Source organism: Thunnus albacares, chromosome 13 (assembly GCF_914725855.1).
Source record: "Thunnus albacares chromosome 13, fThuAlb1.1, whole genome shotgun sequence".
Lineage (NCBI taxonomy): Eukaryota > Metazoa > Chordata > Actinopteri > Scombriformes > Scombridae > Thunnus > Thunnus albacares.
This window is the reverse complement of record NC_058118.1, coordinates 22775666-22790379: the sequence shown is the minus strand read 5'-3', so window position 1 is coordinate 22790379 and position 14714 is coordinate 22775666. Positions and strand designations below refer to the sequence as shown.

The 14714-nt window shown below is 39.5% G+C and overlaps 1 protein-coding gene across 1 annotated transcript; it reads right to left on the bottom strand.

Annotated features, from left to right (window-relative positions):
- Positions 1 to 463: 463 nt before the first annotated feature.
- On the bottom strand, positions 464 to 3251 carry LOC122995487 (uncharacterized protein C11orf87 homolog). Its single transcript, XM_044370765.1, has 2 exons — positions 2440 to 3251; positions 464 to 1991 (listed from the first exon to the last, which is right to left on the bottom strand). The coding sequence occupies exon 2, from the start codon at positions 1891 to 1893 to the stop codon at positions 1480 to 1482; it is 414 nt and encodes a 137-aa protein (XP_044226700.1). The 5' UTR covers positions 1894 to 1991; positions 2440 to 3251; the 3' UTR covers positions 464 to 1479.
- Positions 3252 to 14714: the final 11463 nt, after the last annotated feature.

Here is a 14714-nt window from a genome sequence, read left to right as displayed (position 1 = left end):
ATTAAGACTACTACTATGGATAACCTTCATGTCGATAAATCACAGTGAAAGATGGATAGGGTCTTTATGCAGTAGACCTTGGTCTATATGCAGTGGATATGATTTTGTATTCAAGGGACATGACTGTACAGTACGTGTAGTTTACAAGGTCCTATATGCCATAATTGTGTATACGGTGATATGGTTCTTTGGTAGCTATAGGGTCCTTGAAGGAGACCCTGTGCAAATTCTACAGATGTCCCTTGGGAAGGTCATTTGTGCTTGTCTACTGGGATGGGCAACATAATGAAAATCCATCCAAACATTTGTATATTATGAAATGTTACCTCAACTGTATTATACTGGGTGAATGGTGGGAATTTTTATCATTTGACACCAAGTAACAACGTTCAGGTTTGTTAGACAATAATCAGCAGGCTACAAGTGTTTAAGGTTATTGACACATTCAAAGAATTAACATAACTTTTAAGCATTTATTTATAAACTTTTAATATTACATATTTTCCTTTGATAAGGCAGATTACATGAACTCCAGAAAGATGGTGTTACTGTAAAACATTCCAGCTCTCATAATGGCATACATTTACAGTGAATTCATATAATAAATGACACTGAATTTCTATTAGGCCCACTATGATACAATATGAAGGACCAAAAAACAAAAAACAAAACAAAGTAAGACTGTCTTGAGCTGAGACCCTCTGTTGGAAGGATTCTCAATTTATTACATGTCAGAGAATACATTATAAATACTCAAAAATGAAAATACTGTATTAGCGCTAAAACTCCTACTACCTGACACATGAAAGAAAATTTCTTATGTGCATAACTACAGCAAAAAGTCTTGCATCCTGTCAGGCTAACTAGAGCTACCTACAGATGTCTAACAGACATTGGAGGACAGAGTACTTTATGCAAATATGCTAAGTCACTTAATTGAAGGAAAAATACTACGCAAACAAATAAGCCATTTCTATAGCCTATATGCAGCTTTGCACTGCCTAACAGCACCACAACATCCATTATAGTCTAACTACTGGTAGTGTGTCAGAGGACATGCTAAGGAAGATCAGCGAGCCATTATGGTCTGTGTTGTGTCACCAACTCTAAATAATTTAACACAACCGTGTGTCACATCCCGGGGAGGATTTAAAGTTTAAACATCTTCCACGTTTAAACAACGTTTTAGGCGGGGGAAGAGGGAGAGGTCCAAAAGTCAAAGCAGGCAAATACTTTATACAGATCCATAAGGAATTACCGCTTATACTAGTGTATTAAGGTGTGTGTCCACATAGCTAACCTATGTGCCACTGTAGTACTAGTGTTACCTCTAGGCCTACTATTCTGCTCAGTATTCTGCATCTATGTTCCTACTGTTTCTAAGTCATCTACAAGCAGCAGAGATGGATGTGGGAGTTCTTTGTGCCTTATTGCTTTTCCTGTTTATTCCACAGTCTCATTCCCTGAAGTTGCACCGAGTTAACAGTCAAGAGGAACCGCCTCGTGCAGCGCCGGTTCGGTGACGTCCCCGCTCTCTGCGCTCTGGCACGAGAGCTTCTCCTCGCATCTCGCCGGTCGGACGATGACGCACGGCCTCGCGGGCTCCCCGCTCGCCCCGGCGCGCGCGGGGCTGCGACTGTCGCGCTCGTATTCCTCCTGCGCGCGCTGGATCTTCCTGTTCCGAAGCTTCCTCTTGTGGAAGTGGAACGTTGCCAGGGAAACGAGGATGATCCCCACGAGCACGGCCACCAGCACGAGGAGCGCGAGGGTGGAGGAGAACGGCGGAAAGATGCTGAGCTGCTCCGCGCAGGTGCCGTTATTGGCCTGGAAAACCCCGTGACAGCGGTGCAGCGGCACCGACAGTCCCGACGCCTCAGAGGTTCTGGCTGTCATCCGGTCCACCTTTCCCGGCCACTCTTGTCTCTCTGACCCCAGTACCCTTCGTGCTCTCCGGGCTCAGCGTGGTGACACCGGCCCGCGCATGTGGTTACCTGCACCGAAAAGACGACACATGAGACCCCGCTCATTCAGCTCCAGAGAGAGAGGACCATCTATAACCCGCCCACCAAACCCTGTTAACTGGCCTAGACTACATTAATAAAAACCAGTCTGAAACCATTAATATGGGGGTGCGCTCAATTTCACACTATATTAGAATAAACCTGCGATCCCATAATAAAGAATAGGCTGCTGATCATTTTTAAAACGGACAACGGTTATGAATGTAAGATGGGGTGGAAGTCGGGACAATACATCATCTATTGTAATGTGCAGGCCTAGAAGATTTAGCCTAATAGAAGCCATCCTTTCCTGCTCTGCACGCAGCAGGCTCGTATCGGACAAGATTGTTAGCTTTACGCAGAGAATAATATCTAGGCCTATATGTTCAATCTCAGGCCTCTATAGCCTATATTTAAATAAAGAAAAGACAATTCTTACCTGATGAAATAGTCAGTACAGGGACCAGTCCGTGAGTGGAGAGCCGATATGTGTAAATGGGAAAACTGGATCGCGGTGACGCATTTCATACAATGTGATGCTGCTGCTGAGCTCCGATCATCCAGGACGCTCTGATTGCCGCAATCCGCTCAGTCTACATCCAGAGCATCAATTTCCTACAGCTAAATACTATAAGTAACGGGGAAATCCTTCAGTGGGCATGGAAGTGGTTTTTTAAAAAATGCGATTAGAGCAGAGCTGTGGTCTGGTTTTCCTCGAAAAGCGTCCCTCCTCCGGTCATCTGCTGCTCCACTCAGCATCTGAATGAAGAGCTGCAGCTGCATTAAAGGTCCCGTATACCAGTCAGCTGGCAGGGCTGTTTTTTCCCCTCAAATGAAGTCCTTGTATTACCAACCCTGAGTGGTTCCCCTTAATCGCTATATTAAATTCGTATTAATTCACACATGAATCAAACAATAAATAAACACAGAGGAGAAACTATTTCAATATAAGACCCTGAACGGTAATTATTGGTATTCCTGAGGGCGTGGTCAGTCAAATGCTGCAAACCTACATGATTTGAAGCGTTTATGCCTCATTATGTGGGGGTTTAAATAATGTCTAATGTGCCTAAGTAAGTGTAGGAGGTATGCTGCATTTTCACTGCATCTTGGGAAAAAAAAGTTGGTACAAAGCTCATATTTTTAGAAATGACACCTACACTTCTACTCTGTGTGCACATAGTTTCAGATGCATTGTGGAATATGTATTTTGTAAGATTCATGTACATTTATGTATATGTTAAAAAAGGGTATAGGGACCCATTGGATTCATCTAAAAGATCTCTTCAAGAATAATTTGCATCAGTTTGATACAATAACATATACATATTTTGTAATATTAAAGTTATTAAAGCCAGTCTTCCACACAACCTTTGTATTTATTGATTTCCACTGAAAAGTCTTAATTTTTAAAGACTTGACTTTGAAAAATCACCCAGGCTTTCTTCTAGACCAAACATTTCCTGCTCAATGATGTTGATGAGTGAAAAACTCAAATCAACTGAACTGGCAGTTTCCTTTTATTTCATCCTGATCATCTTCGTAGATTTTGTTCAGTCATGAAATTCACTGTAGGATTAAATAAATGTTCTAAAGAGGCTTGAAATGATGTTTTCTCAATGAATCATATTTGTGTTGCACGCTCGCCTTAACTTTTGGTGCAGGAAGAGTTCATCTTTAACAAATAGTCCCTTTAAAAAACAGTAATTTAAACCAGAACCAAACTGAGCTCAGCTCCTGCCGCACTGGAAGATCACTGCAGGCTGTGTGACACAGACTCCAAATATAGAAGTGTGGGTGAAAAAGAACAAAATGAGAAGACGTTTCAATAGAACGAGGCCACACCTTGACCTGCTGAGGCTTTAAAACACTGTGGAAATATACAGTAGCTACTGTGTGTCACTGACTCCGCTTTCCCACACAAAAAATATGTTATTTTGTATATACTTTGTGTTTTTACGACTGATCTCTATCAAAGTTTTATGGTGTCATAGATCACCTGCATCTCATAATGTGCACAATTCGAGTATGTGTAGCAGTAGGATTAAGTGTTCTAAAAAAGGAAATAAAACACTTAATGTTTGAGTGTTGATGGATATTATTATCCCATGATGCACTGCACAAAGGAAATTTGATAAATGTGAGAATTGTTATGGAAATACAGGACCAGGACACACTTTTTCATTCAAGTGAATGGAAAGTGTGTCCAAAATTTTGACTGGTACTGTATATTTAAAACTACATATTTTTACTTAAACTGTTTTTTTTTTTCTGATCCAGATGGGTTTTTTTCCCTTATTTTATGTCTTGAGTTTATTTCCTGGGTGATTTATTATACTGCAGTTGTGTAAAATGCAAATAAGTTCAGAACTTTTTATCTGGGATATTATAAGTCTTAATTTATGGATCAAGTTTCATAAATCTAATCATTTTGAGCCTGAATTCAATCATTTCTGGTTTGAAATAGTGTTTTTGCTATTCACAAGTGAGTCTGAAAACATTAGCAGTGAATTTTTAGAATTTAGGTGCACTTGTTTGATGCTATAAAAATTAAGGGACTGTGTCTTTATTTCAAAATTTAGACTTGTCTTTATTCAGATTTTTATCTGAGTAATCTCCAAATTCAAAGAATTTAGCAGCATAATGCTTCAGTCAACGTAGATGACAATACAGCATAATGTGTAGAGTATTCTCCATATTTATAGAGATCAAAGTGGGATTTTTTACATTAATCAGATAAAGACATCTGTGTCTGTTAGTATTCTGATCATGACTGGTCAAAGATTCTCACAGTAATTTCCCAGTCGTACTCGTGGACATCGCCAGCAGGGCTGCATGAAAAATGAATGTCCTTGGAGGGAGCGAAGGTCCCTGGATGATGAACTCACTGTAGATGAGTGCATACTGAAAGATTTATACAACTATTCATGCACAGTTTAAATTATGGCATATGTTTGAGAGCTGTTAAACGGAGAGCAATTATAGCGCTTGTTTTAATATTCATACAGGTTCAGTCAGTTGTCCCGATCGAAATGACCCACATTAGACCAGGAACCCAACAACAGCACAACCACAGAGCGTCACACTTACTCATTTTACTCATACTCATGACTTTTAAATAATGAAAGTGGGCTCAGGAGGTCAACATAAACTCCAAAACATATTAAAGGGTACGGCTGGCGAGTTTATATATTTCTCTTATTGTCAACAAATCTCATGTGCAGAGTCAAACCAGAAATGCACTCATCCTACTTAAGTATTGTGTGTGTATCCAAAGCCTGATATATCTTACTCCTCTGTGCCGAAGACCTCCATTGTTTCCAAAAACTATTAAAAACACATCAACAAGCCACACTGTTGCACTGGGCGACATGTTCCTTTGCCCCTGAGGATTACAGTCACGTTTGTTAGTTTAGAAATGGCTCCAAAGACTAATATCAGTGATCAGGTTTTCAGTCTCTAGAGAGTAGTTCAGTGTAGCTAGTTGTGCTACATATCACAACCTCTTGAGTTTGTACTACAGTGTTAATTTCAGCCAGCCAAATCCTTTAAAAAACTGGCAGAACAGGCAGCTGCATTTTGTAGTGTTTTAGTTTGCAGCTGTGGCAGGGTAATTGAAACCCTTGAACCTTTAGAGAGTCTCTATCAATGTCTCAGCATGCTTCAAACAAATGAGTCTTTTGTAGTCTTGACGCAATTAATCGCACAAAAGGGGATGACAGTGCACACTTCCAGACAGCGTCTCCTCAAACGCATTCATGGTGTTGCATTCTGGTACACATGAAAAGCAACAGTTTTGTGAAGAATGAATAAAAATAGAATAAAAGAGAAGTTCAATTCCTGCCTACTTTTTGTCAGTCTTCCACAAAACCTTTATCTGTATTGAATTCCACTGAAAAAGTCCCTTTTTTTAAAAAACAAACAAACTTGAGTCTGAAAAGTCACCCCAATCACATACCCAGTTTTTTATCCAGACCAAACCTTTCTCACTCAATGATGTTGATGAGTGAAAAACCCAAATCAACTAAACTGACAGTTTCCTTTGATTGCATTCTGGTGATCTCAATAGATTTGTGTGCTGAGCAGGTATGTATGGTGGATTTTAGAGGGTTTTTTTACCCTAATTATGGATCTTTCCTCTCCCTGTCTCCCCCCACTTGCACACCTGCTCCTCATTACTCCATTAGCCCACAGTATCTATACCTGCCCAGTTACTCCAGTCATTTGCCAGATTAACAATGTTGTTCATAGCATTTGTATCAAGCCATTTGTTCCCTGTTCCTATCCTGTCCTCTTGGATTTACTCTGCCATCCCATTACCAACTTGTGAGCCTGTTCCTGGTCATTCCTTTAGTAAATTTGCCTTCATCCTACCTGCGTGCCTCTCGTGTGTGTTTGTCTACATTTGTTTCCTCCTCCTTCTGTTGTCTGAATTCACTAATCAGGACATGTTGTGAGGTCATCACGACAAGCATCACGTTTCACATGCATCACATCATTTGATCATTTGTGAATATAAAAATATTGATTGCTCGCTTTAAACCTGCAACAACAGATTTTTTGGCGACATGAGGGCACCGTAAGCAAGCTGCACACACAACACTGACGCATTATCACATTTAAAGATATGGCAAACTTGTTAGAAAACAGCTGCTTATTTACAGATCCAGATACAGAGCTACATTAGCATTAATTTATTGTCCTTTTAGCTCTGTTCTGGTCTGCACCACCTCCTGAGGGAAATATCTGCCTCTTTAGCTAGCAGCTAGTTGCTAACTTTGTCTGTCTGTCGTTTGGTGCTGGGGAGGGAGTGTAGCAGTTTTAGAGCTTTTTTCACTGAAAACAACACAGATGAGATCTGGGAGAATTAACCAGAACAGTAAAGTTGCAGGTTGTAAAACCAGAATAATGAGCTGAAAGACACTAAAACGTTCTGTACAGCCGAGGGAAACTGCAGTTGGATGACAATTTGAAACTGTCTTCCAAAGAACAACGACACAATGGGTCGTAATGTCAGTCGCCCTAAATGACATATAATTAAGTTTGAGTGACAGATGCCATCTAGTGGCCATAATAATTATCACCCGGAGCAGTGGCACAGTTAAGATTAGGTCTATATATGCCAACAATTTTCCTAATTTGGAGGAGAAAGAGGAGGAGGGGGGGCTGGTTAAAAGCATTAACCCAACAGTGTACTTTGCCACAGGAGATCGTTATTCATTTCCTGTTTCCAACCCAAGGGTCACATTTTCTAATCGCAAGTCAGGGCAGTTTTTTTTTAACCCTGTGGTTGTTATTATAGCCATGATAACGAAGGTTACCTAATTTAACCCCCACCCCATGTTTCTTTAAATTGAAAATCTTGCAGGGTACTGAGTCTCAGTAAGCAGACATTTGGCTGTAAAATGTGCAGAAGACACACACAACCACTTGCCAATAACGGACGGAAGATTGTCTCCAAAAATGAATTTTAACCATTCCTGACATAAATTTCCATCCTCTGGAAAGCTGAAAACACGTTTTAGATGCTGAACAACCAGCAATAACATACTTCCAGTGTCCTTTGCTTATCATCTGGCTGAAATGCAAACTCCGACAACATAAGACATGTATGCACTCAATGCAGTGCTTGGTGGGGATGGGCTCATGCTAAAGTTTCATAGCATATTTGATCTGACTTCATGGTGTGATGTAGCAACGGGTAGCCTACTGCCTTAATACAGCTCGCTCTTGAGGCGTGAATTCAAATAATTTAAAGGACAGAGACAGAACTGAGTAATTTTAAAGCACAGGAGGGCCCCCACCATCACACTGATCCATCCCAAAGCTCATTTTTCTTGTTTTCCACAATCCCAGCCCTCTAACAAAGTGATCATTTTAACCCAAACCATGATCTTTCCCTAAACCTAACCAAGTGTTTTTTTGTGCCTAAACCTAACCAAACCTTAACCACAGTGGTGTAACATCATTAAACATCATTATTTTTTAACAGTGATTTGTAACAGTTTTGGAAAGTACAGACAAACAACGATGTCCTGCTGATTACTGCAGATAGGAGGTATTTGGTTGTTTAATTTGGAGGACTTGTTGGATAATTCATGGGTTCGTCATAATGAGTGACATCTTTCACATACACACAGTCATTTGACTGTAAGAATACAAATACTAATTAAAGCAGCTTTGAATGTTTTATGGATCTCCACATGGTTCCTCAAACATCCACAGTAAAGGTTCCTCTGATTTAGATGGTTCATTAACAGCTTCATTATAAACATAGTATGACTGAAACTGCATTTTTCTATTTCTGAATGACACAGTACATTATGTGTCTGACTATTATTAAGCCATACTGTTCTCTTCCAACACCATGGTGTTACTCTGACTGCAGCTTGTGGTTAATCTGACTGTAATGAGAAAGCTAAACATTTATCGATGTACACATTGCTGTCCACTCAGTGTGTGCGTGTAAGTGTGACATTATGTGTCTTCACATGGAGGAGCCGATATCTTTAAAGCTGCAGGCCATCTCCAGGCAGGAGCAATCCTCTTGATATTCCCTCCACGCGCACACCACCGCTTTCACTGCAAGTCTCTGTCAGCAGAATTTCTAATGAATTGCACAAAAGCCAGTTTACCATACGTGCGCTCAAGCATGCACACACACACACTCACACGCATGCACGCAAAGAGACACACACCAACTTTGCTTTTGTGCACAACAGAAATGGCTTTAGGAAAGAATGAATGAGACTCGTATGCATGCAGAGAGGAAATTTCCTCCACAAATTGATTTTTTCTTTTTTCTTAATGACGATGCTGTCATCAGGCATAAATGTATGACAGCATGTGTGCATTTATTACATGAGGATTTTACATTTTTGCATTCAAAATGAAACCCTCCCTGGTTTATTTCTCTTGTAAATGAGGGTAAATTACTTGAAAGAATATAGTTATCATTAAAATATCATTATTACTCTAGCATTTTGCCTGGATAGAGACATATAATGACAGCCTGAAATGAACCATTTTGACCCCTCGCCTGTAGAGATTGAACATATACACATTCTAGGTCTACTTAAAACATGATTAGCCAAAACAGGAGGAATCATTATTTAGTAACTGAAAAAATTATAATATTTATAATGTTAAGAACGGTTCAGATTTAAAGGATAGGTTCACAATTTTACAAGTCTGTCTTAAATACAGTAATAGATGCCTCAATGAACACTGAAATAGGGTTTTGCTTGCTGTGGTCATCCCTCCTGTTTGTACTGACCATTAAGAGATCCATTTTAATGTGTTTACAATGTATGTGATGGGGGACAAAATCCACAGTCCTCATTTTATGCATTCAAAAGTTTATCTGAAGTTAATATGAGGCTTCAACAGTCGAAGTTAGAGTTAGTCGAATTAAATTGATATATTCAAAGATAACAGCCTTTTCAGTACACACTTTCCTCTTTTTGTTACAATCCTTCCACTGCAGCTCAACAGGGAAACACAAAGAGGAAATTTTGTATTAAGAAGACTTTTTATTTACAAGGATAACTTGATTTGACTAATATGGTTAGCTGAAAACTCATCTGCAGATAAACTTTGAAATATATTTTTGCTCAAAAGAAAAACTATGGATTTTGTCCCCCCATCACATTGACAGCATGTTGGGATTTTCCAATGGTCAGTATGAACAGGAGAAATGTTTCAATGTTCCTATGGACACCTGGATATTGTTTTAAGACAGACATGAAAAATCATGAACCTATCCTTTTATTCAAGAAGAAAATCCACCTAGCAAGTTGATAGGTTAACTCTACCTCTCCCTGCTAGCTTTCGCAAGTGCAGCAAAAGCTACAAGTACATGTACAAGTAGTATTGGTAGCAAAAAATGAGCATTGCTTCTCTTGACCTGGGACACACCGTGCTTGTTGACAAGCCCACCAGCCCTGTCTAGCCAATTTGCATATTGAGATCCAATCACAATGTGGGTAGAATCAAGACAACAAGAGCGCATATGCCTAAGGCTTATGGATCAGATGTCCTTGTCCAGATAATATATCCAGATAGAGATCACATGTTAATATCAGGTGTAGATGTGGCCTCGTGGTGTCTGAGAGTTAGAGAGAGATGTTTAAACTCTGCCTACTTTCTCACCTCTGTAAAGGAATGGTCACATTACGTCTCTGTTCGATGAAATTTCCCTGCACAGGCTGCCGAAAAAGGACATAATGTCACATTTCTGATGAGGCTAATAAATAAATATTGATCAGAGCAATCACTAACTGTAAACAGTGTATGAGAGCCACACTGCAGTTTGTAGTCTAGTTATGTGATCATGTACTAAAAACGTTTATGAAACACTAGAATAGAATAAGAATAACTTCTCCATTTCCAAACACATTGCAGCAGTGTTTCTATTGGCCAAACAAGAGAATCCACCCAGTCAAACAGGAAACGCACATTTGAATTTTCTCATCAGATAGGCTTCAACAGAAGTGGAGGGGGAAACAGAGTGACTATTCGAAGGACAGACCATGCCAATGTGACCATGCCTTTAACCTGGAAAATTACTGCGTAATATAGGCCTGCTTTACTGATTGTTGGTTTTGAATGCTGCTCCAATAAATTCTGACATGGGAGAGGAAGGGAGATGGGGTTCAAACACTGTTAGATGATCCAAAAAGCACTTTGTTTGAAGCATACTGACTCCTTTACTGCATGGACTGTACTACCTTACAGAAATTTATCGAAAATGCTGCAACATACAATTTACAGCGTTTTAGATTAGAGATGTATTTTATAGATAAAGTATTTTAGTATTTCAGATGTAGTGCAAAATAAATGTATCTACACTACACTACACACACACACACACACACACACACACACACACAAAGGATAGCTAACCACTTACACAGATAAAATATACAGCAGTGCTACTCAACCCTGCTTTGCATTCAGCCACAAGTTCACATCACACCTCCAGTCCTCTCTTGCAATAAATTAGCCCTGAAAATCTCCTGTAGATTGGTCCAGGCATCAAGCACTCTGTGACACATCTTTATATTTTAGACACAGAGTCAGGCCAGGTAAAATACAGTAAGGTGGTTCTGAACAGCCATCAAGTAAAGTCAGTGACAGGTTGACAGTCAGCGAAGGAGGACAGAACATATTTCTTAGAGCTGCTTTGGGAGCTTTTTTCAGTGTTGTCAATTTGATAAACCATCATATTTAAGTATGACAGGTCCCGTGTGCTTTTACATGCTGTAAATGGAGGCCTGAATCTCTGCAACCTTAATATTTCCACACAGTTTCCGACTGAAAAAAAATCTATTTAGCCAGAAGGGTTGTTTATATATATTTGTTAAAACCTTAAATTTATATAATCATCACAGTTTGCTCACTGAGGTCATTATATCGATCTTTTCCACAGCTGGTGGATGGTACATTATCACCTTCTCCACCCACCTCCAGGCACTATGAGCATTATCAGAGCCCTGCTCGCATTTACACATAAGTTCACATGAATAAAACCCACACCTTGCTCTGAAGTGATCACACCCACAGTTGATGAACAATTCTGTTCCTAAGCAACTGATCCTCTCAGTGTGGGGTTTGCATGTTCTCTGTGTGTCTGCGTGAGATTCCTCCAGGCTCCACTTTCCTCCCACAGTCCATAGATATGCAGCTCAGCTGGAACGAACACTCTAAATTACCCCTGTGCGTATGTGAATATTTGTTGGTGGTTTATTAGAGGCTGTTTGCCTGCTTTCAAGTGTACGTGATAACCTCCATCCCCCAATGACAACTGTTAATGTAAACACAGCTGTCACGAAGCATATTCTTAATTATCCTTTCAAGTTTTAATTCATCTGAATACTGGGGAGATCTAAATTCACTCCCCAATTAAAGCCCAAACCCCCGCTAGTGGCCCCTAGACACTGCTGTGTCCATTACACCCCACAATAATTACAATTTTATTTACAAAATGGGATTCACAACAGGTAACAACAATAATAAGGCAGGATGATCGATGTAGTGTACAAATAATATTACATCAATAAAGAAATAAAAGGGAAAGGCAAAAATAAATTAATTTTAATTCATTACATAAGGGTCTAGTTTTCACAGCTACAGAGTCTGTGCCATATTTCAATGTGTCCAGGTAGGATTTAAGTAGGAAATGAAGAGGCAGTAAGGTTGAGTTTCTGTGTATGAAAGTGTGTATGAAATTTTGCTATTAAAGAAGTAAGATTAATGACATACAATTTCCTGACAGACATTTTTATCAGCATAAATACCAAATAAAACAAATTGAGTTGAGAATCTACTTTTATGTTTAAAGGTCATACCAAAATGTTTGACTATAGGTACAGTCCCAAAATAGATGCATTATCATTTCATCTCTGTTGTAAGAGGGTGAATATCCAGTATATCCAGCATATAAATTATTACAAACAAATGTAATTACTGTAAATATTCTCAAGAATAATCTCTCTGATGACATCAGACAGCCAGACTCTACTGAGTCCTTTATATCGAAACTTAGAACTCACCTTTCCCCCAGATATTAAAAAAATATATCACTGATATTTCTAATGCAACAAATGGCAACATGTAATGAGAGGGGCTATACTGAGCTTTATAGCAAGTTTCAGCTCATTGATTAGCTGTCTGGCTGCAGCTTTACTGTTTCAGTTCACTCTCACCACTCTCATGGTATTGTATTCAGCCGCAGCAAGAAGTTGTTTTCAAAGAAAAAGCTCTAAAAACTTACTGTACACTACCTGCTCAGCACCTAACATCAAATAGACACAGTTAGCAACTAGCATTTAGCAGCTAAAGAGCCCGATATTTCCCTCAGGAGTTGGTTGAGAGCAAAAACAGAGCTAAAAGAGAGTGAATATTGGGCTTAAATTCACCAGGTGGACAGAAACACAACTCCAAATGAATGATAATGTTGCTCTATTATCATAATCATTATAATAATTTTGTCATGACCTCCTATAGTTTTTTTGTCACCGTTCTAGTCTTTATGCTAAGCTAAGCTAACCATCTCCTGTCTGTAGCTTCATATTTAATGTACACACACACAAAAGTGGTATTGATCTTCTCATCAAACTTTTGACAAGAAAACGAGTAAGCATTTTTCCCAAAATATCAATAAATTCCTTTTATAGCATATACATATGCTTTTTGTGATACTCTGTTATTTTTATACTGTTATGATATTGGATGATAAACATGGTCAAAGTTCCCAAACTTGAAGTGAACATATGTAAAAATGCTTCCTGCAAATCAAAAGCCAACCATGTCTGAACGGTCCGTTGCAAAGTTACCTCTACTTTCTCCTCAACATGACGTTAGATTCTTCACACAAGCCCATAAACATCCATCTGCTCCGTAGTCTTTGTTGCTAAGGTTGTTCCTCGGGTTGTTCTCATTGTGTACTCGCATATTTCGAATTGGATTTTGGCTCAATCATGTACAGATGTATTTGAGAAGTTTATAATTCGAGTAAAGAACGAGAAAAAGAAGTGAAATCCGACTACTATTGTTTGTTTCCTGAAGCCAACCAATCAGAACAGAGTGGGCTCCTTGGGATGGGGGCCTTAAAGAGACAGGAGCTAAAACGACCTGTTTCAGACAGAGGCTGAACTGAGGGGCTGCATAAAAAGCCAGTATAAGATAAATAAGGAGTTTTTGAACTGTAAGGCATGCAAAGATATTCCAGTAGAAACCCAGAATATAAATATAGACCTGGAAATATAGTCCCCTTTAAAGGACACCATTTGTGTGTGTGAGCATGTACGTACTCACAAAATGTCTGTGCACAACTGCCAACCGACACAGCAGTCTAGCCAATAAGAGGGATTCAGTGCTCTTGACCAAAGTGTTGGACAGACAGACTAACACCATCATCCTCAGGTTGTGGTGCTGCTGGGTCAAAGAAAAGACAGACAGGCTCACCCTGGATGTTTTTGTCCTCTGAATGTCCTATTTTAATGGTCAGTGATGTCGTGATATTCCCCTTTTTGTCTTTTTGTTGACATTTCTCTCTCAGCTTTAGTGTTTGTTAAGCTGCAGAACATCCCACCCACTCTCCCTCCCTCTGTCCACTATCAATTATATTAACAGCAGCCTGAAGCTTCCTCCTAGCATGTTGCTCCATTTTCTGACAGGAAACCTCTCTGCTGTTACTTTATGGCCTCCTCCTACATTATTACACTGCACTGGTAATAGAGCTTACTTTCTATTCTACTCCAGGCTTTGCCCTGCAATGCAATTTGTCTTTCCAACACTAGATGTTTTCCTGTGACAATGAGGTATTTTTTATGGCTGTGCTGATGTCATCACATTTATGTTTGTCCCTCATGTCCCAGGGCACAGCTTACAGGAAAATGACTTATACGACACAATGGAAAGGATGGATGTCCTGCAGTCAACTTGAGGCCAATTTGGCCTAACATGAGTTGGCTTATGTTTCCAGCTAGCTACACAGCTGGAGATGATCTGCCAGCATCCTTTAGAAATTATGCTTTCCTGCTTCCTTCCACTCACGTTAATTATGTATTACCACTAAGAAGCTGGTGGAGTCATGTGGTATGTCAAGTTTACCCATGATTGGCGCAAGGGCCAAATATAGCACATCAAGCATTCTTACGCTAATTGTTAGTCATATTCACGCCCCTATGCATTGTATAACCATACATCATG